The 21,501-nt window shown below is 42.7% G+C and overlaps 1 protein-coding gene across 1 annotated transcript in view; it reads right to left on the bottom strand.

Annotated features, from left to right (window-relative positions):
- Positions 1 to 2,239: 2,239 nt before the first annotated feature.
- ENPP6 (ectonucleotide pyrophosphatase/phosphodiesterase 6) overlaps positions 2,240 to 21,501 on the bottom strand; it is a 32,524-nt gene continuing 13,262 nt past the window's right edge. The window contains exons 2-8 of the mRNA XM_068136985.1: positions 20,797 to 20,976; positions 15,425 to 15,536; positions 11,796 to 11,937; positions 10,597 to 10,776; positions 7,861 to 7,998; positions 5,705 to 5,828; positions 2,240 to 4,928 (exon numbers count right to left, since the gene is read on the bottom strand). Of these exons, the coding sequence (XP_067993086.1) occupies positions 4,705 to 4,928; positions 5,705 to 5,828; positions 7,861 to 7,998; positions 10,597 to 10,776; positions 11,796 to 11,937; positions 15,425 to 15,536; positions 20,797 to 20,976 (1,100 nt within the window). The 3' untranslated portion in view covers positions 2,240 to 4,704. The remainder of the gene's footprint in view (positions 4,929 to 5,704; positions 5,829 to 7,860; positions 7,999 to 10,596; positions 10,777 to 11,795; positions 11,938 to 15,424; positions 15,537 to 20,796; positions 20,977 to 21,501) is intronic.

Genomic DNA, 21,501 nt, shown 5'->3' with positions numbered 1-21,501 from the left:
AGTAGAAACAGTGGGGAAAAGGCAGCCTTGCAGTGTGAAGGTGTGGCTTGGTGTCGTTGTACTGGAGGAGCTGCCAGGCTGGTAGAGTGGAAACAGACTTGTCAGGTTCAGGATAACGTTACACCAGTTTGCATCTACTTGAAATTGTATGAGAATAATCTATACAGCCATAAACATCTGTATGAAGCTTGAGAACTAGTGTCCAGTCAAACATAATTCTGAAATGTTCTTATTTTTGAGTACTCTGCAAAAACTTGCCTTTAACAAAAATGTTGTTCAGTACCTACATGAAAAACATTCTTCCATCTAGGTGAAATTGTGTTTTGAAACAGATATTAAAGACTCGTTATGCTAAAATGAAGAGGTTCAAACTTTTCCCTTCATTAGGCTGTTTTCTTAAGAAATTCCTGTTGGGTTTGTAGCTGCCTGCCCTCTCTGCCACAGCCTCACAGGGAAAAGGAGGAGGGGGAATGTTACCTGGAGCTTTTCCAAAACCTTTCACTTCCAAGTGCCCAGAGTACATTCTGCCTGCGTCTCCCCCTGAGGTGTGGCGTTTAATATCTGACAGATGTTTTGACATCTACTGAGCAGTTAGGAGACAAGGAAAGTGGCCAGCACCACAAATCTTAGTTGTGATGTCTCAGTACCTGTGGAGGGCTCTGGGCAGTGCCCAGGCCAATGGGAAGCATCCTTGTGAGGCTACAGTCTGAGGGGAATGTGAGCTGCATCCCAAGGGGTGCTGGATGTCTCATCTGCAGAGCCCTGTCTGGCTGTGCCAAGCTCATTGAAAAAGGCTCAGCTTATTTAGGTGGGAAATGGCTATCTCAGGTGACTGAGAGTGATTCTTGTGCTGTCCTTGTGCAGGCAGTCCCTCAGCACCCTCCTGTTTGCAGGACACATGCTGATGGGACATGAGAGGAGCATCACTGGGCAGACCTTAGCGGTGCTGTCAGTTCAAAGGGAGTTCCGCTATAAATTACTCATTTGTATATCAGCACTGCTTCTCTACCAGCATCCCCTCCCTAGCCCTGTGCTCAGTTAAGGAAGGAAAACAAGATCAGTTCTCCTGAGAATGTGGCAAGAACAGTGTAGGTCCTTCTGCTACACCTCCAGTCCAGCAACATGGAAGTCAAGAAGGTCCTGGTGGTCTTCAGCCTGACCTTTGTGCAGAATCTATAGCCTTGCCCAAATACTGCCTCTGCTGTGGGATCCCTTTCTTCTGACAAAGTAGTCACACACAGCTTTTGGGAGAGGGAGAAGAATGGCCAGCAGATGGAGAAGGGTGATTCTGCCAGTCTGTGCTGCTCTGGGGAGACCTCACCTGGAGTACTGTGTCCAGCTCTGAGGTCCTCAACACAAGAGAGGCATGGACCTGCTGGAGCAGGTCCGGAGGAGGCCATGAAGATGATCAGAGGGCTGAAGCATGTTTCCTATGAGGACAGGCAGAGAGAGTTGGGGCTGCACTCTGGAAAAGAGAAGGTTCTGGGGAGATCCGATAGCTGACCTTCATTATTTGACGGCCACCTACAGGAAGGCTGGGGAAGGACTGTTTAGAAGGGCTTGTAGTGACAATTGTAGGGCTTGTAGGGGCAATGGTTTTAAACTGAAGCAGGCTAGATGTAGGTTGGACACAAAGAGGAAATTCTTCACAATGAGAGTGGTGGAACAGGTTGCACAGGGATGTGGTTGAGGCCCCATCCCTGGAGACATTCAAGATCAGATTTGATGTAGCCCTGGGCAGCCTGATCCAGTTGGAGGTGTCCCTGCTGACTGCAGGGGGGTTGGACAAGATGACCTTTGAGGGTCCCTCCCAACTTGATGCAATCTGTGAATCTGTCAGTATGTTTGGAGACTTATTTCTATTAAATCAGTCTCTTCCATGAACATTGTTCAGCTTGTGGAGCTTAAAGCAGTAGAGCCCCATGTCCTTGAGGCACTTGGTGGTGTTTCTTGAGGTCTCATTGCCATTTACACCATCCTGTGCTGGGAAGTGGGGTGTACCATGAGGGCTCTGGAAAGCCTGAACCAAGAGAACCCTGGTACCAGTGATAACACATCTGGCTTCTGTGCAAGCAGCTGATGTGATGGCAACACAGTGGGCTTGGAGAAGTAAGCCTAGAGAGAGCATCCAGGGCTCAAGAGCACACAGGTTGGTCATGTCCATTTGCTGCTGTGAATTACGTGTGCCAGTTCAAAGCTGAAATACCTGTAGAGAAAAAAACTGACTGCCTACACAAGCTACAGCATCTCGTGTGAAGTATTTAATGTCCCTAATTTACATGCTGACAACTTTGCCATTTCCAAACAATGTTATCATTCATCTTTCTGATGATTAATCAGCACAAGCTTCAAACACTGTTTATCACACTTTGATGCATCAATCAAACAAGAAAGGCAAGGTATTAGAGAGGTGGTGGGCTGTTTTTTTTGTCTCTTTTTTTTCCCTTAAATCTTAACAGTATTTACAAGAAGATGCCTTTTTTAAAATCTTCTGACACATTCTTAGAATTATTCACTCACTCACAATCAGTCATTGTATAAAAACATAGTTCAGAAATAGGTTTTTAAATACACCCACCTTCATTGCATAGTATCACAGGAAAAAGAAGGCAAGAGTCAAGACACGATTTTTGAACGAGATGTGAGCTGATTCAGAGGTACAACATTTCTGAGGAAGAAAGATTCACTTCTCAAAAAACCCACAACAACCCCAAAACAAAAAAAAACCCACAGCTGTAGTTCAGAAGCAAATGAGCTTCCTGAAGTAGGTCTGCTGTCCAAGTTCCCTTTTATAGTCTTTTGAGGTGTATTGCTGTACACACAATGCTTCTATTAAGGTAAAACATCATACTGCAATTTGAAGATTTACTCTGCAGTACTTGTGTGTGGATGCTGATATAAATGAATTACACAAAGTACTCACAAGGATCACTGCTGGTTTCATGCACGATGGCACATCCCTGGAACAACTCAACGGACCTGGTTTCCACTTGTGTAACTGAGAATGTGAATATACCCTTATACCTTATACTCTTCTTTGGTTGTGTTCACTTTAAGAGTTAAACCTTCAGGCTGTGGAGGGTTTAGCAGGCATTGAACTGTATCTATCCCGTTGATTTTCAAACCAAACTTGGTAATTCAGTCATTTGGTGATCTTGTATACTGATAATTTTTTTTGCTTTACAAATGTGCTCCAGTGGATTCATCGAGCCTGGTCCATTAAAGAGCTACGGGCAACACTGAACAATAGGTGCTTGTTTTACAGCTACTGCAAATGCTTCGAAAGCACTAAATTGCCTTTTATACTCAACAGTCTAATAACAAAGACTGATTTTCTCCCTTTTTTCCCAATTGATTTGATGGTTCACTTGAGCTTTAAAAACACGTTACATAAATCTTTATTGCTATTACAGAAGTCTTTTGTCAGGTTTAATTTGGCGTTTGTTTGGGGGTTTTACCACAGTGTAATCATTCACTGTTGAATGCACATACCTGGATCATGCTTGACTCTGTATGCACGTGAATACTAAGTCCTAGAGGCTTATTTGTGCATGGGGGAGGGACTTAAATCCTTCCAAAGGCAGTTTGTCACTGAAAACTCCTAGCTCAGAGGTATATCAGAAGAAGTGCTGAGCACTCCCGAAGGCACCTCCCACAACAGCCCTATCCTCTCCTGCTGTTGGCTTTACCAGTACAGTTTTGTTTTGGCTTGATACTCTGTGGTGGAAATACTAGCAAGGATTAACCATAAGGATGGGAGATCCATCAGTGTAGTCCTCTCTCCCTGTTGCAAAATAAAGGGGAATGTGCTGCTCACTGGGCAGAGGTGTAGAGAGCAAGAGCAGGTAGAAAAGCATTAAGTGCTGAAAACCCTTCAGAAATTCAAATGCACGTGAAAACTCCAGACCTGGGCAGATGATATTATCTTCAGCAGGAAAATCAGAGGCTGTTAAATGCCAGGCTTCCTCATCCTACTTTCTCCTGTACAGATGCCTTTTCACTTTCCTCCTCGTTTTGAAGTGGAGGATTTTTATCAATCTCCCCTACCCCAGCCCTCCCCTGACTGCAGTAGAACGTGAGGAAATCCTGCTCATGGAGGCATGCAAGGCCAGATGAAGGAAGGCTGCAAGAAGTAGGATGCTCTCACTGCTCTCCTGCTGGTCTACTCTCTCAGCATTATGATTGCTCAGTTAAGGACTCAGCTCTTCGAGGAATGGGGCTTGGCTGGAACTGTAAGGAGAAAGTGGGGCTCCGCTGGTGATGGAGCTGCAGAGGCAAGAGTGAATCAGAAAGAACCCAGCTAAATGCGCAGAGGTCTGTCTCAAACTCCGAGTTTCTCAGCACTGGGAGCCAGGGTAAGTCTCTCAGTTAAAGATGCCAGGGTAAGATGCATTTGATGCTCAGAGATCTCCAAGTGTACCAACCAAAAAATGTTGCAGATAGCTGGCCAGGATTCTGCTTTCATTGCCAGTGCTGTGAAAGTGTAGGAAAGTGGCTTTCCTGGCCAGGCCTGAAGCAGCACAAAACTTGGTTTCATATTGTAACTGCTGTAAATGCAGAATGGGTCAGATTCATGCCTGGTGGAGCATGACAGAGGAGTGGGGGGAATGCACTCTATAAATGATTCTATTATTCAAATTAAGAACTTAAAAAAAAAAAGAGCAGGATGGAGCTGCTGGTGACACTGACTGACATTGTTCAAGATCACAGCAAGGAGATCTGCTCAGCCAGGAGGGAGAGCAGAGCTAGTGCCAGGGCACAGCTGCTGCCTGTGAGGAGCGGTGCCAAGGGAGCTGTGTTTCGGAGCATGCACTCCACCCTGGACCAGGAGCCATTGTTGGGCAGCGGCTGCACTCCTGCCAGGCTGCACATGATGTTGTAAACATCCACAGATCTGATGGGAGGCGCTCGGAAGTTGGATCGGAAATCTGCAGGGAAAACAGGAGAAAGAGAGGAGTTGGTATGGTGTGGCTTGGGGCTCAGCTCCTGAAACACAGGGCACTGTGGGGCAAGGACTTCTTTGCCTTTCCCAGGACCTAACCAGCAGGATGGGATGTGGCACGCTGTACAATTTACAACATAGCTCAGCAAAAACATTAAAAAAGTTTAAAATTAACTATTTTTACTTCTAGTCCATTTTTTTTTTTTTCATTTTCAATTGAAAAAAAATCATTAAAATTAGGTACAGGAGCTACTTTACTGTGGGTTTTTTGGTAGATTTAATAGCCTGCAGTAACTGTATTACACATTCTGCTTTGCTTTTGCTCCTGTCTGCAGTTGCAGCCTTGTGTCCAGCGGTGTTTAAAGGGCCTGATGAAGTGGAAACCAGGGATTTTGCATCACCCTGCAGACAGACAGGCAAGGTATGCTGCAACCTTCCCAAAGAAGCTGAGTTCAGATCCACCAATAAAAGGAAAATTCATGTGATTCAAATAGAATTTAAAATTTAGGCCAAAATTTAGGGCAAAGGGATAGAGTTATTGCACTGGGATGTCACACCTTCTGCCCTGTTTCTCCAGCTATGTAATACAAATACAGAGCTAGAAACCTTCCTGGCATGGAGCCATAATGAGGAAATCCTGCCATCTATATGTTCTTTCTGGGTGTCACAGAGTGCCACATCAAGGTCCTGAAGTGCCAGGGGCTGCAGAGATGCTGGGGCAGGGGCTGCAGGGGGAATGGGACATTAGGCATAGCACCGTACCTGGCCCATACGCGAGGAAGAAGCCTCTCATGTCCATGAGCTCGTTGTCATAGCCATGCCAGCCATTCTGCCAGGCTTCCTTCCACCCTGTCCCATTCTCCCAGAAGGGCAGCTTGTCCCTGCTCTTGGTGACAAAAGCAGAGTGCAGTTAGTGCCTGCTGGTCAAGTTGTATCTGTGGTGCTGTGAGGTGCTTGAAATCCCTCCTCATCCTGGTTTAACTGAAATATGGGGAGGCTTTTGTTCCTGTGCTCCTTGATGGGAATAACAAACAAAACAAAACAACAACACCCCCCCACCCAACTTTTCAGATACATTGCCTCTGTCTCTCTCTCTAACAAACAAAACCCACAGAAAAAAACAGCCAAACTAAACCACACATAAAAAAATCAAACCCTTTTTTCAAACAGTTTATAGCTATCCACTAGCTGACAGAGAGTTAAAACACCCCAGGACCATGACAGGGAAGAGCTGAACGTTCTCTCTTCAGTGGTTTAGGCAGGAAGTATAATAGAAGGATCAATTATTGCTTTTAAAACATGACAGGAAACTTTCATTTTCACAGCCCATTCACAGTTAATGAAAATGTACCAAAGAGAAGGAAAATCTGACAGCACTAATGAGAGGACATTCTTGAAACTCAGAAACAATGGGAAGGAATGGGCAGAGAGACAGAAATAATTACCATAGCAGCAGTGTTTGCTGCACTATTATTAAGGTTTGTCAGAGTTTCAATGATTTTTTTTTCTTAAGTGCCTTTTTTTAATAGAATATGTGAAAAGATTCTGTGTTGAATTTCTGTGCAGAAGAGCTTGATTGTATTTTTTTTTTTAATCACTTTGGCAAAAATGTGTCAGATTCCTACTTTATGTGTCTGAATCTTAACTCTGGCTTTCTGCTATTTTTTGTCTTAATCAGAAATGTGGTGCTCACCCACCCATACTTAAAAGCAATCAGGTCTTTTTTTAGAGATGCATTTTTATTCAGCTGTAGAAATTATTATCCTAACATCAGGCTGGCTAGTGAGAAATGTGGTGGTGTGGACTGTTAAGCAGGGCCTGGTGAGCAATAGCTCTGAGGGTCACGAAAGATGATGCTCAGCTGAGTTACTATAATCTGCATGGTAATGATTATGCCAGGCCACTGGGAAAAAAAACCCCAAACCAACAACAAAACAACAAACAAAACCCACACATACACAAACCCCAAACCAAACCCAACCCCAAACCAACCAAACAAAAACCCCCAAACAAACAAACAAACTAACCCCACAAAAAACAATCAAACAACCTAAACAAAACAAAAAGAGGATTCCTTGGTTTTGCCACGAACTTACTGTCTTTATGTGTGGTTTTGGGCAAATCCCTTGAGGCTCAACAGGGCTCTGGACAACCTGATCTAGCTGAGGATGTCCCTGCTTACTGCAGAAGGGGTTGGACTAAATGACCTTTGGAAGTCCCTTGCAAGCCAGACCATTACATGATTCTATGATACTGCTCCTCAGTTTACTCACTGAGATAGATAAGTTGCCTCACCCTCTGAGCTGCAGTACAAGTGCAAATTAATCAACAGCAGCAATGATAATAATTCTTAGAAACAAAATAAGTTGGTATGAAAAATCTTTTCATGTGCAAGTCTAATCAATTCACTTCTTAACAAGCTCTCAGATTTCAGTGTGTCCACTGAGTATCTCTGAGGGTCAAACTCTCTGTCTGACCCTTTCGAGGGCATTTTTAGGACAGAGCCTGGTGGGCAGGAAGCCAAGCAGAAGGAAAAGTTGCCATAAAATTCTGCTGAATGGAAGAATAATAAGGTATTGAAATGTCAAAATTCTTTTTGCATCTGAGATGAGGCTAGATGGGCAAGGAGAAGTAAAGAAACAGAACTGGAATGGGAAATACTGGGAAATACTCCTGGTTTATGATTACACTGAAAAAAAAGAAGTCTGCACTAGTTAACTCTGCCTTCAGCACAGCTGCTGTGACTTTAGGCACTTCTAAGCACACAGAAATATTTAACATTAGTTTTGTAGTCAGCCCAAGTAAATGATGTAACACTTTAACTCATTGCCTAGCACAGAACTGTACATTTTTCTTGCTGTTTTCATATATTGCATCTTTTCACATTCATGTCTAAGTATTTTGCTTCTGTACTTTACCTCTACTATGAACCATCCTTCCTCAGCCACAAGAGTTAAAGGAGACACAAATTTTCCTTTTTTGTAGAAAAACCTATTTGGGATATCCTGTGTGTTATAAACTTCCATGTGTTCCACAGCTTTCAGTTTTCTATATATCTGCAAAGAAAAGAAATGTTAGGACACAATATGCCTGTAAAGAGCATATTTGCACCTATGGGAACACCTACATTTATAATTTAGCTAGTCCTTTTCAACAACTAATCATCAACGTGTTCAAACGGCGATTTTGCTGGTCCAGAGATGATGGCTGTGAAAAACCTGCTTATGTGGTTTAGGAGGCTCTGAAATCTTGGTTCTTAAAAACACAGGACTGCATGAATTCAGGTGTTACATGTATTTGTAATACAGGCCCTCACAAATGTGTGCATGTGAGTCTATCAGCCTACAGAGGCAGACCAGCAGAAACCAAACCAGCTCAGGAGACAGTGAGCTAAGTGGACCAGGTGTAGATGCAGAAAAGGGATCCTGTCTTTGGCCTCTGCCACTCAGTCCCTCCTTGTACACTTGAGTGAGCAATTTTTGTCACTTCACCTCTGTTTCTCACAGTAAACCAGTCAATTCCTATCAAAAGGATCGATAGTGTTTAGTTATCTGTTTCAATGGGATGCTGTGAGATTAATCAGCCATTGCCTGTGGCTTTGAAGCCGCACAATGCCATACAAGTGGTTTATTAATCTCAATTATACTGTATGGATGTTTGGCCCACCAGCATTAACAAAACAATGGAGTATAATCACACAAATGTGGTTAAACTCAAATTGTTCCTAAAAATGTTTTAAATGCCTAAAGAAGATGTTCATGTGCCATAAAGAAGGTGGTTATTGGAGTCCCCAGGATGTGTCTCACTCCTCTGCTTAGCTGTAAATAATCTCCAGAAAGAAACAGCTTGATTCTGCAAAGAATGAGAGGTCCTTCACTAGCCTTTTAGCTAAGCCCCCCTTGTGTGTCTGTGTATGCAAGAGATTTGCACTGATACACAGTCAGCATAAGGATGGCACCAGGGTGTCATGAAGTGACTCAGTCAGACCCTCCCACCATGACATGGACTACAGAGGGGTTCTGGTGCTTCACCAATACTTCCCATGTGTCAAAATGGGATAGATCTAAAGGTGATAACCACTATGTTTTGATACGATCTACTTCCTAAACTCTTTGAAGTGACTTAAGAATAGAATTATATGGCTATTGGGAACACACAAAATCAAGTTTATTTTGCTTAAAAAAGAAGTCCAGTAAGAAGTCCTAAAAAGAAAGGAAGTAAACAAAACCATAGTGTGAGGCATTATACTTCATTTTATCATAGTATCATAGTATCAGTCAGGGTTGGAAGGGACCACAAGGATCATCTAGTTCCAACCCCCCTGCCATGGGCAGGGACACCCCACACTAGATCAGGCTGGCCAGAGCCTCATCCAGCCTGGGCTTAAACACCTCCAGGGACAGGGCCTCAACCACCTCCCTGGACAACCCATTCCAGGGCTTCACCACTCTAATGGTGAAGAACTTCCTCCTCACGTCCAGCCTGAATCTCCCCACCTCCAGCTTCATTCCATTCCCCCTAGTCCTATCACTACCTGAGATCCTAATTTCCTTAGAGGTATTAGATTGTTTAATGAGAGAGAAGAAGAGTGCTGAAGAGTTTTGTCAGATGAAGCACCATGTTTTCTTGAAGTCACAACTTACACTTGCCCTTTCTTGGAGGTTTAGCCTATAAAAATAGGCATCTCTGAGTTAAGCCCAATGAGAGCATCTACACATGCTGTGATTCCCTGCAAGGACTCTGAGTGAATTGCCTAAACATGCCTCTTAAGACAACTTTTAATTCGGGCACTAATTTTAAATGCTTGCAAATCACAGGTGCACAGTTCCTGGAGAGCCTGTTTAGGTGCAGAAAGTAGCAAATATTCCCTAATTTAAAAATGGCACAAGCTACAATATACTGGAACTGGGTAAAACACAGAAAACAAAATTACTCCTCTGGACCGCGGACTGCACATTTTGTACATCATCTCATCTATTTTCTGAGGACAGCATTGGTTTCTGGTTATGTCACAGGGTAATAGTCTATTAGTTACAGATGCTTCATTTTCATTCTTTTCAAGTGGTTTCTATTTTTTTTTTCCCCCTGTATTGTTTTAATTTGTCCCTCAAAATGCTGTGGTTGTAGCCTTGGGCTTTTATGGTTGATTCAATCCAACATGCTGCTTCATCGCAATTCTTCAAAGGAGCATTTTGTTTAAAAAAATGCTATTCTTCTGTAATCCTAATCTAGTGGATTTAATTCCTCAAACTCTGAGGGAGTTTACTGCCATATAAATGCCTGCTCCCGACAATTTGAAAATCCCAGCTAGAGTGTCAATAAATTAACTAATATATAGAAAATCCTAAAAGTGGATTTTGAGCTAAAATGTCTCAGCTCTTTATCAGAAACACAGTGGTGGGATTTGAAAGTGTGTGTCTGTGCCAGAAACAGTGGAAGTTCATACTTTTAAATTTGCCTGCTGTGACTTTCCTTCAGAAATCAGACTCACAAGAGTGTCACATGATCCAAGTCTGACTCCTGATAAGAGCCTCAGGCTGATTTTTACACATGTCTGAGGCTGGGATTTGGGTATTACAAAGAAAGAAAAGAGACATTGGTCATAAAAACCAAAGAAACACAAAGCAAAGTAAATACAAATAAGCTGTGCTTACCTCTGCATGCTTCTCTGGAGCTGGCCAGAGGCTGACAACAGGACCTCTGTCCTTCATTTGTATGGTATCACTCATATTGATGTATTTTTTCAGCTCAATCACTTTGTTATCCCAAGAAATGTCTGTCATCCCATGATCAGAGAAGAGGAGGACATTGAGATCATCCTGAAGGCCCTTGTTCTGTGAAGTAAGTGCGTGACAGCTGTTACAGCAGGGTAAGAGCTTCACGTTGTCTGGAAAATATTAATCCCTGTTTCACCTCTATTGATTAGTGGAAGTTGTTCAGAAGAAGTCATGGGTGCAAATGCCCTGCAACATATTTGCCACCACCACTAATGCTGGACATCCACTCACTTGCTGCTCTAGAAGAATCTGAGAGGTTAGCACCAAAGACAGATTCTCCAAAATAAATCCACCCCCCTGCTAAATGACCAGTCTTACAAAACAGTTGTCACAGTTGGTCTTAGATAGGATTTTATCCAACTGTTCTTCATCAGTAGGCCAGAATGTCTGGGGAAGAGCAACTTTGTCATGGTGCAACCTGTGTCAGGAGTGTTTCTCTCTTCCCCTCCCAAACACAAGCACTTTGCATTAGAGCTTTTATAATTAAGTGAAATTGGATATACATGTTCCTCTCCCCACTGAAACATAAAAACCTCCATTGTGCATTTGTCATTGTTATAAATATTCATAGAACTGACATTTACCCAAGAGCTTGGTATACTCCTTTTCTTAATGCAAAATCATTTAGTTTATGCTTTTTAAAACAGAGTTAAAAGTAGAGAGTCCTGAATGGTGCCATAGGCTGTAAAATGCTGTAAGTTAAAAGGCTGTAAATGTTAATCATCTGACTCCACAAACCTTAGGAAGCAAGCAGTTTTCATTTGTTCACCTACTATAATGCCCAGCCAGTAACTTGAGTTATAAAGAGAGCAACATGTATGATGGTTTACAGCTTCCTGGGGCAGTGTAATAATCCACAAGGAGGATTATAATGACATTGACCAAAATAAGAAGCGGGGGAATGGTGCCTTGACTTCCATGTGACCTTGGTAGCCTCTGTTTCTTGGAAATAAAAGTTTACAGCCAACACATCCCATTAGCAGGCATTAAACAAGGCTCTCTGCAGTGCCACAAAGAGCAGTTTGAAAAGCCTTTTCCAAATGCACCCAGGAGCTGGGGTTTTGGACACCGCTCACCTTGATGAGAGTGATCATTTTGCTCAAGGCTTTGTCCACCTCCTTCAGAGCGTTCTTCCGCTGCTGGGACGAAGGGCCATAGTGGTGGCCTTCTACATCAATGCGCTCATAGTACACTGCAGCCATCTCGGCACTGCCATTGCTGGAGGGGGGAGGAAAGGAGGGAGTAAGAGGCTGGTGCACATGAGGACCACCCAGGCGCCTTCCCCTCCTGACTGCTGCCATTACTGTTGTCATCACCACGAAACCCCAGAGGGGCATTTTCTGCTTTCAGCCTGGGCTTTCCTGCCCACTGCTGCATAGCTGGGCTTGTTATTCATCCCCTCGGTCACTTGGGTTTGCTTGAGAGGTGCCAGGTAGAGAATGCCATGTGCAAACCCAGGCTTGAGATGGTAGCCTTCTGCTACTTCTTTGAATTAGGAAGGTGGCTTTCCCTTTTATGACAAAGAATGGCCCAGAAGAAATACTGATTTCTGTGCTAAACGCTCTTATTAAAAGGATTGTGGGAATTATCAGTCAAATGTGCTTTAATAAAAGTTTGTCACTCCTGGCTTTTTCCTGTGTGAGGTCTTCCAAACCTCCAAGATCAACTTAGAACAGGCTCTTCCATGACCTTGCCAAATCGTGAGTGGTAGGAACTGGGGTGAGGTTTTAGATGGGGATTTTATTCAGGAATATGACAAAAAGAAACTAATCTCCTAGTTGCCTAAGTTTAGCTGATCATACAGTTCTGCACTGAATATCTTCAGCCTAATTGGTGAGGACCATACATACATCAGTGCTTAATTATACATTTTTATGACCACTGCACAGTTCTCTGACAAGCTCCCTGAGAGAAGTTGTGTGGGTAAAATCACAAATCTATAATCACTGACATTCAGACCCAGCTTTTTTCTACTGTACTTAATTAGGACAGGGTATTGTATCCATAATACATGCTCTCATTCGGATCAAGATCTCTACAAAAAGACTGTGTGATGTCCTGACAGGTCCAGCTTCTTTAGTTAAAGACACCTCAGTAGTCTGGTGCCATGAATGAGAGAGAAGAGAAAAAATCAGAGGTGAGGGACAGACTGACTGACTGCGAGTCTGTCATTTTCCTTTGGAAATTTGCTGAAGGCCTCCCAGAAGCAGTCCTGTAGAAAGCTGAAGGTCTTTGCTGTAATGGGAGTTTCTCCACAGCTATCCCTGCAGAGCAGTGTTCTTTCTCACTCTTCATGATTTTAGAATCATTCAAATAAAGCAGCTCTTCCCTCCCCCAGATTAATTTTAAGCATCACTTTCCATCTGTATTATACATCAATTAATGTCTAAAATTTAACCTTGTAATTTCTCTCACACGGATGCTCAATTAACCCATGGAAACAGCGTTCTGCTGCTGCAATGCCTGTATTAATTAGCTGCTTAGACTGTTTCCTGTCTTCTTACCTGTAACTAAACGATCGTTTTGATCAAGATAGAAGCTAAGAAAGAGATTTACTGCATAAAACAAACGGTCTTTCTTAAGCTATGGTCAGATTTCTCAGTGAAGGCTCAGTGCTGTCAGGATGAACATTTAACTTTGTACATGACTTCAATGGGACAAACCTCAGTTATGCAGCATGCTTAGGAGTTTACAGGACTGGGCACACCACATCTAGAGCCTGTAAGCTCAAGTTTGACTTTGTCTCCATGTTTTGCCTTTTTTCCTAAGAAAACTGGATTTCTCTGACTGTGCCTTGCATGGGAGTAGTAATCTGTCTTTCTAACTGTGTACTAGTCCTGTCTTCTCCCATCACCAGTAACTTTCAGAAGAAATGGCTATGGAAGACTTGCTGAGGAAAGCTGGACTGCATCGATGGCAATGTCAAAAAGGGATTTATTGTTTTATCAATGCACTTTGTAAGTACTGTGCAAACTTCACAACCCCTGTCCAGCAAGGTAGGTAGATGACATTAGCCCTTACATTATAGTTGTGGAAAAGACATAAGGGAAGTTTTAGTTTTACTTGCCAAAAATCAGTGCATGATTTAGTTTTGAATATTTTCTATATAATGATTGCAAAGCATCTGTTTGAAGAGACTGGAGAGTATTCCTGAAGAATGGCTTTCTTTGGTTGCATGGGGACCTCAGTGGCTCCCTGATGAGTTAGGTACTCCCACTACTGTAGGATGCAGTTACAAAACTCCCTCAACCCTCCTGAGGTTAAGATGGGTCAGGACATTCCAGTGTCCAAACTCCAGTTAACCCCTAGACTTTTTCTGAGATCAGCAGCTTTCACCTTCTGTGCGCTGCCCCACCAACACTTGTGTCCCTGTCCTTTTCTTCCACTGAAGGCAACAGCAAAGAGCCCGGTGACTTGGGCTGAATTAGCTATTGAAACTTTTTCAGTAGGCTCCAGCTCCCAAAAGTGCAGCTTGAAGCTTTAACAGTTTGTGCCTTGCTTTTTTAATCATGTTCACAATTACAAAGCTGCAACGCATCCTGAGCAACCTTGCTTCATAGAAACCAGATAGGGAGCTTCAAGCATATCCTGACCCATCCCCAAATAATATCCAACCAAAAATCTTCTCACTGGTAATTCTGTGTTTTCACAAGAAGTCACAGCTGGTGTCTGTATTCAGTTTTCCACTCCTTTATTCACTGAACTAAAAGTGCTGCAGAAGCTTCAGAAAGCCTCCTATGGCACATATGTATGCCTCATGTCACATGCAGATAACCTTCTTAAAATATAAGCTAAATCATTTCAGGATCAAATGTCTCATCTGTTTGGATATAGTTTCTTTCTCAGCCCTGTGATGTACACAACACTGATCTGTGAGCATCTGTGCAGCAGGACCCAGTGTGCAACTGGGAGCAATATCTCCAGCAACCCTTTAATCATTTTGGAGCCTTCATTTCAAGGAGGAGCAACACTCAGCATTTGAATATGAAACTCTCCAGATGCAAATCACTATGGCAGTTTGCAAGTAGCAAATTAGAAGTTCCTAGGATTGGATCGAACAAGGTTTTAAGAGGAAGCTTAGTTATAGCTCAGGTAAGGCACCAGCCCTGCATGTGGCAGTGCAGTCTTCTCTGATTTTACAAGGTACACGGAGTTGTCCCTTGTTAACATTTGTATGAGACATGGTGGAACTAGAAAGCTGGAGGTGGAGTGTATGATTTTCCTAGAAGCTGGTTGAAAGATATATTCCCATCATTCAGGATAGATGATCATTGTAGGTCTCATCCAACTCTCTGCCTCCCCTCTCTTCTCTCCTTCCCCACAAAATTCATAATTTCCACATTTCCTGGGGCACTCTCTAAATCCAACCATTTCAAAGTCTGCTCTTATATGTCAGTGAACACACAGTCACAGACTAATCCTGAAATTGTTTGAAACAGCACATTTAAAATAGTAAGTTAGAATGTATCTTCTGTGTGGCACCATCCACATGAAAAGGCAAGAACATCTTTCCCTCTGGTCGTAGCATAAGTGCCCATCCCTGTTATGGTCATGTCTCTGTGACAGTGCCATAAAGCAGTCTTTGTTCCCTACCTTCCTAACTGGGAGCCAGTTCTCACAGTTTCTCTAGAGGAGGGCTGATAGTAAACCCAAATACTCATCCTTGGGAAAGGAAACCCCACACTGCAGAAATCTACTGACATACCCCAAAGACTCGAGAGCATCGTTGATGGCATCCAGAAAGTTTTTGTCTGTCGGGACACTGAAGTACTCACGGCAATAACTTGGTCTGACGCCAAGAATTTCGACCTCACAACCTACAAGCAAAAAGCAAGGTGAGCTCTGCTGTTTCACCTTGACCATGGACCCCACACCGTGTGTGTTCAAGTTCAGGTTTGTAAATTCCCTGTGACATTACTTACCTTACACCTTCCCTGCAGGAAAGTTTGTGGTTGGAAAATGAAAAGGGGAAAGTGGTTGGTTTGACAAGTGCCTGTAGCAAGTCATACATTAGGTCTTTTTATTTCCCTCTCTAAAAGGAAGGTTTCTGTGTGACCTTCCCCCAGTAAAACTCTTGATTCCTTTATGGCAGACAGTTTCCACCTAAACCACTAGCTTGTTTTCATTTTAACGACTGTGGCCACATAGCCTCATTTCTAGGCTTCAAACATAACAGATTTAGATATCGTTCCCTGGAAGTTCAGCAAATACTTTCCATCTAGAAGACATGCTGTATCTTATGGGGTAATATCCTCTATAAACTTATTTTATTATGTGATAGTAGCATTCCACTATTAAATCTGTTTCCCAGGAGGTCTTATTAAAACAATATAAATCAATTAACTTTCTTGGTAACATACAGCCTTGCAAAATACAGTCTGTTTTGTGGACCAGAAATTTATGGCAACAAATCCTACAGGAGAACATGGCCCTGAACACACAAAGCCTTGGTTTTGTGGGATTTTTTGCCCTTTTGCTCTCTGGTTCCTATGCCAATTAATAAGAATATCTAAAAGAAGTGTGCTTTCCAAAATGCTGAATTCATGCAAATTATCTTTCAAGAGCCCCAGAGTCCTCCCATCACAGTTAGGCATTTTCTGATGTACTCCTGGGGAAAACCAAACCAACCCAACAACAAAACCCCTACCAAACAAACAAACAAAACCACCACAACAACAAAAACCACCCTAAAAAACACATCCCCAAACCCTCAACAAACAAAAAGACCCCACAACACCAACCAACTAAACACCACCATCACCACAACAATCAACACAAAGAAACAAAGGAACCAACCAACCAAAAAACCCCAACCCAACCAACCGACTGAAAACCCCCAAGCAACAAAAGGCATCTTTTGCAAACTTGTGTCTGTCTGCAGGAATACAGTCAAGTCACAAACCCAGCTCTGAGCCACAGCCTCAGTCTGCCAGCGTGTGGGTCCCTTTGCTTCTCCTTTGCGATTAAAGAAACAGGCATCAAGGACTGTCATAAGTTGATTTGCGTCTTGCAGGGTAAAAAAGTAGCACAGGGGGTATAAACACAGAGAGGGCACTAGAGCAAGCTGAGCTACTTTCTGAGGGGCTTTACAGTGGCTTGCTAACCTGGACACTCAGTAAAGAGAATCTGTCAGTGTCTTGCATCTCAGCCAGCATGAGCTTACATCACAGAGATGCAGTACTGGGACACAGGCTAAGCTAGGGGACTTCCAAGTGTGATTTCTCAGGAGTACCATGAGAGGTTAGAAAAGTTGAAATAGTTAAGCTCAGCAAATTTCAAAAAAATCTTCACTAAGTGGCCAACAGTCAGATAAATCAGATGGAGGTATTACCCTTTCTGAAAGCTGAAGAGCCCTAGCACACATGATAGATTTCACCCTATGGTCCATGGTAGCATCTCCCAGGTCTCTACATCCTTTGTTTGTTTCAAGGGACCCCATCTATTTTGATTGTTTGTAATAGTTAATTATTTGCAATAATAGGCAGAAAGTGTAGTCAACATTTGATTTTCTGTAAACACCACTTTTACACAGTTTTGAACCTCTAGCCATTATTATGGGAGTGTGAAAACAATTGTGAGAACGTGTGCTCACTTTTCATTCTTCCCCTGTTGCCTCAAATTTATGAGACTTAATTCTCTACTTTCTGTATGGAGATACTTCAGTGTTTCTCTCTCCATCTGACTTGGAGGCAGACAAAGGGAATGTTAAGACTTTTCTGTGTTAAACTATAAATAGATGGGCTGTACTTGTTAAGATGTACTGATGGATATCTCTCTGAACAGTTTTGCATGACACTAAACCTTTATTTAAAAACTTGAACTCCTGGAGCAGGAATAAGGACTTCTTTCACAGTGATATATAGGTTCCTCTTTGTCTATCTGACATGGAGACCTGAACCCCTGCCAACTTTAAATTGCATTTCTAAACACTGATTTAACAGTTGGACACTTCATGTCATAACAGAAGGTTTTGAAAAGTTTCCAGATTAGCTCCATGGCCTGCTAAATGTGTTTAGATAGGAAGAAGTTTGGTTTAGAGTATCCTGCCCTGCCCCCTTCTCTCATTTCAGTGTTTAGAAAAGATGTCACTGCACTTCAGCTGAAGCAGTTGTATCAGCTGCCAGAAAATGAAGGAGTTTAAGGGTCGGGGGTGACATTGCCCTCTGGGCTGAGCATAAGGAGCACTGGAAAGCTTTGGCTTTGATGGTACCAACAAGATGCTTTCACACTCCCCTGAGGCTTCTGCATTCACTGCAGCAGCAGTGTTTCAGACAGGCAACCTAGACATAAGGTTGTGCAATTCACCTTACGTGTGGTGTCAGCTGTTGTGTTTTAGTCAGCAATCAGTCAGAGAGTATATGACATTTTCCCCAGGAATGCCCTGAAGAGCAGAAACTGCTTAATAAACATAGTGAAGAAAGAAGTAAAATGTCCTTTCATGCTACGTGCATATATTTTGGCAGAAGCAGTGGTTGGGACCCTTGACATGGTGGCATTTTGATGACACCACTTGTAGAAGCAAGAAAGTCCAGATGATCATGAATTGCTTTTGCTGTACTTGTTGGCTCACAGATTAAGCTGTGATGGATGTGTTCCCATCTGACAGTCCTCCTGCTTTGTGTCCCTGTTTGCTGGGGTCTGGAATTTCTCCCTTTAAGCATTGACTATGCATGAGAGAGGGACATAAGGAACAATATGAAGTGGCAGATTTTCGGTTCAGACTTCAGTAAACTTAGAACTGGCTCTGAGGAGAAAATGGCACTGGTGTAAGTCAACCCTGGGAATCAGCTCTCTGATATTCACAATGCTTTTCTACTAAGTTGGATCGGTCCTGTTTGTCTTCATCACTGGCTAGAGATGAAATAGCACCTTCTAGAACAAGGTGTGAGAATTTGGCTGTATGTTGCTGCTCCTATGAAGTGTTTTCCCATTTTTCCCGTTTGGATCCTTACCAGATTTGAAGATTCCATTACTAAGCAGCAGTGTATCCTCAGGCTGGAATGTTAATCACTACTAGTGGATCCTATGCAGTTCAAATGCCTGTGTGACCTCTATCCACCTTGGTTATTAAATCCTCATTTTTAATTTAATTTTGTTTGATATCACTCCCCAGTCAAATGCCTTGTTAAGCATTAAAGCTTTAAAACAACAGGACTAGATGTTTAAGAAAGGATGATAACCATTCTGTGGAACTAGAAAACTGTTTTAAAAGATCACATAGGGGAAAATGGGATAATTATTATTGCATTTGGGGAGACTTCTGTTTACTTCAGTTACATCTGGAGTTACAACTGCCCTGTGTTTTAGTTCAGTAGTTCCTCGTTTCACCCCATTTCCTGCCCTGTCCCTGACCCTGTATGGCCAATGTGTCCTTTGAGACCATGACCACCCTTAAAATAAGCATGTGCTTAAGCGTTTGCTGAACTGAGGCACTGACAACTTTGCCAAAGGTTGTCTGTCACAGATAAATAATTAATGACAGACAGATGTACACATCACAGTCCACAGCTAAAATGCCAGATCCATGCAAAATATTCCCTCTCTGTTTCCCAGGAGAGTGAATGTATCAACTTGGCAGCATAGGCACTGGGAATAGGGAGGCTCTATTGCTCCTTGCAATACTCCACTGGAAGTAGGTAAGCATGAAGGGTATAAGTATGTATGCAGGGAGACATGGACAGCCCTCATGTGTCTTCTTCCTGGGGGACAACACTCAAAGGGCAACAGGAAAGGGCTAGGTGAAGGCCAAAGGCATTTAATGGAAAGTGAATTTGTTCTTTTGGATTGCAGTATCTCTCTATTACATCTATTCAATAAATAACTATACCTATGCAATGCAGTTACATTAGTAGTTAAAAATTAATAGTCTATAGAAACAGGTGTGGGAGGGTTTTTTGCAAATCTTTAGAAGACTTTCAATATTCTTCTGTATTTTCTCTATCCTACTATTGCTCTCAGGTCACTTGGGTGATCTCCAGTAAGAAGGTGGCTTTTTTCTGGAGGGCTGATCCAAACCATTATATCTAAACTGAAATGCCAGTCCCTTGAATTCTGTCACCTCCAGATCTCTTCTCCCTTCAGTACTGTAGAAATACTCTGGATGGCTTTTCAATATTTTTTCATCTTGGTTCACTCTTTCTTCCCTTTCCTGAGAACTGTGGCCTTTTTTCTGGGATGCCATTAGCCACATTTCATGGCCAGGCATATGTGTGTTGGGATGCAGATGAGCTGGCTGGGAGCCCATGGCATGAGTCAGCTGTCACTGACACTGGCTGTATTCAGTATAGTTTTGCTATCATGTGGTCCTCTAGTCTGCAGCTATACGTAGGATGATATCTGCATACTGTTCAGGTAGCAGAGTTAAAAGGTCAGAAGACTGAGAAACTGAGTACCTTACAAGGGATTTTGTCTGGCTGCACAGCTGGAACATTTATTTCCATGTGGGTCCCTAAATGGACAGCCTAAGGGTCTACTCCTATTTGCTAACAAAGACACATTATTATATGTTGCTAACAGTTTCAGTGGTTCAATATCTGCCAAAGACCAAGCCCCTCCAAATGAATAGCTCAGACTCTGAGCAACTGGGACCTCAGCACAGTTAAAGACGGAGGACAACAGTGCTCACCAAAAGATGCTTTGCTTTCAGCTGAATTTTGCTGTACCCATAAACCAGATCTTCGACTCTCAGCTATTAATTTCCAAGTTAAAACCAAACAAGAATTTGGGGACGATGGTTACAGTTTAACATTGATAAGTGACTAAGAACCATTCATGGTGCAAACATTGAGTGCAGCAGAAGCTGCAGGTAGGCACAAGCGCCAAGCAGTTGGTGGAGGAGAGGATGCTCTGCAAGCCAGCACCCCGCTCCCTGCAGTGACACTTCAGTGTTTTCCTTTCTAAGCATATGCAAATTGTCATGGCCTAAGAAAACATAATTCACTTCTATGAGTGGCTAGTAATGTACTCATAATTCTTGTATGTATTTCATAATTGTATCAAAAAGCCATCCTACAGTATATGGAGTGGTTAGATGCAAAGACACACTATTAAGAGGGTAGCAGTTTTTGACATACTAACCTGGCCAGTAGTACATGGAAACATTCTTTTTCATTTTCATCATTGTAACCCACAAAGGCTCTGATCCATTCCACCAGAGAGGCAGCAGGCTTTCTTTATTCACTCCGATATCAAAAGACACATTTGTCTTTTCATCCCACATGTAGTTTCCAATCATCTGGTGAACCTCACAGTGGCGACCTTCAGAAGCAGAGAAAACAAACAAACAAAATTACACCAGCAGCACCACTGCTACCACTGCAACATCCAGCAAATCAGCTGAAAAACCTTGACTTGAACTCTGGGACCTCTTACCTTGCAACTGCTCCTATGATCTTCCTGACTGTTACCTTTTAATGAGATCCTCTAGGCAGCTCTCCATTCCTCTCCCAGTTCAGCCATCTAGTTACTGAATCTTGTCAGTTACTTGTGTTCCCTTCAGAGTCAATGGAGAAGAGGCCCCTCCAGAAAGCAATTCATGCCATCCTAAGTATCTAAAGTATCTAGGAGGAGTTCTCCTCTGGAGAGGCATATTGCTTTCTGTTGATTGCAGAGAAAGATCACATCATTCACTCAGCTTCAGTCAGACAGGCTTCAAATAGCTGAAGCCAGAAGAAGTGAATCTTACACCCTGTGGCCTGCTCAACATCCTGTGCCCAGTCCACACACAGACACCACAGTGGTGGCAGTTTGGTTTAGTCTTTATTTTACTAATTTTACCTTATT

The sequence above is a fragment of the Melanerpes formicivorus genome, unplaced genomic scaffold, assembly GCF_026170545.1.
Source record: "Melanerpes formicivorus ecotype bairdi unplaced genomic scaffold, bMelFor1.0.p_v2 SCAF_4, whole genome shotgun sequence".
Lineage (NCBI taxonomy): Eukaryota > Metazoa > Chordata > Aves > Piciformes > Picidae > Melanerpes > Melanerpes formicivorus.
This window is presented reverse-complemented; position numbering and strand designations above follow the sequence as displayed.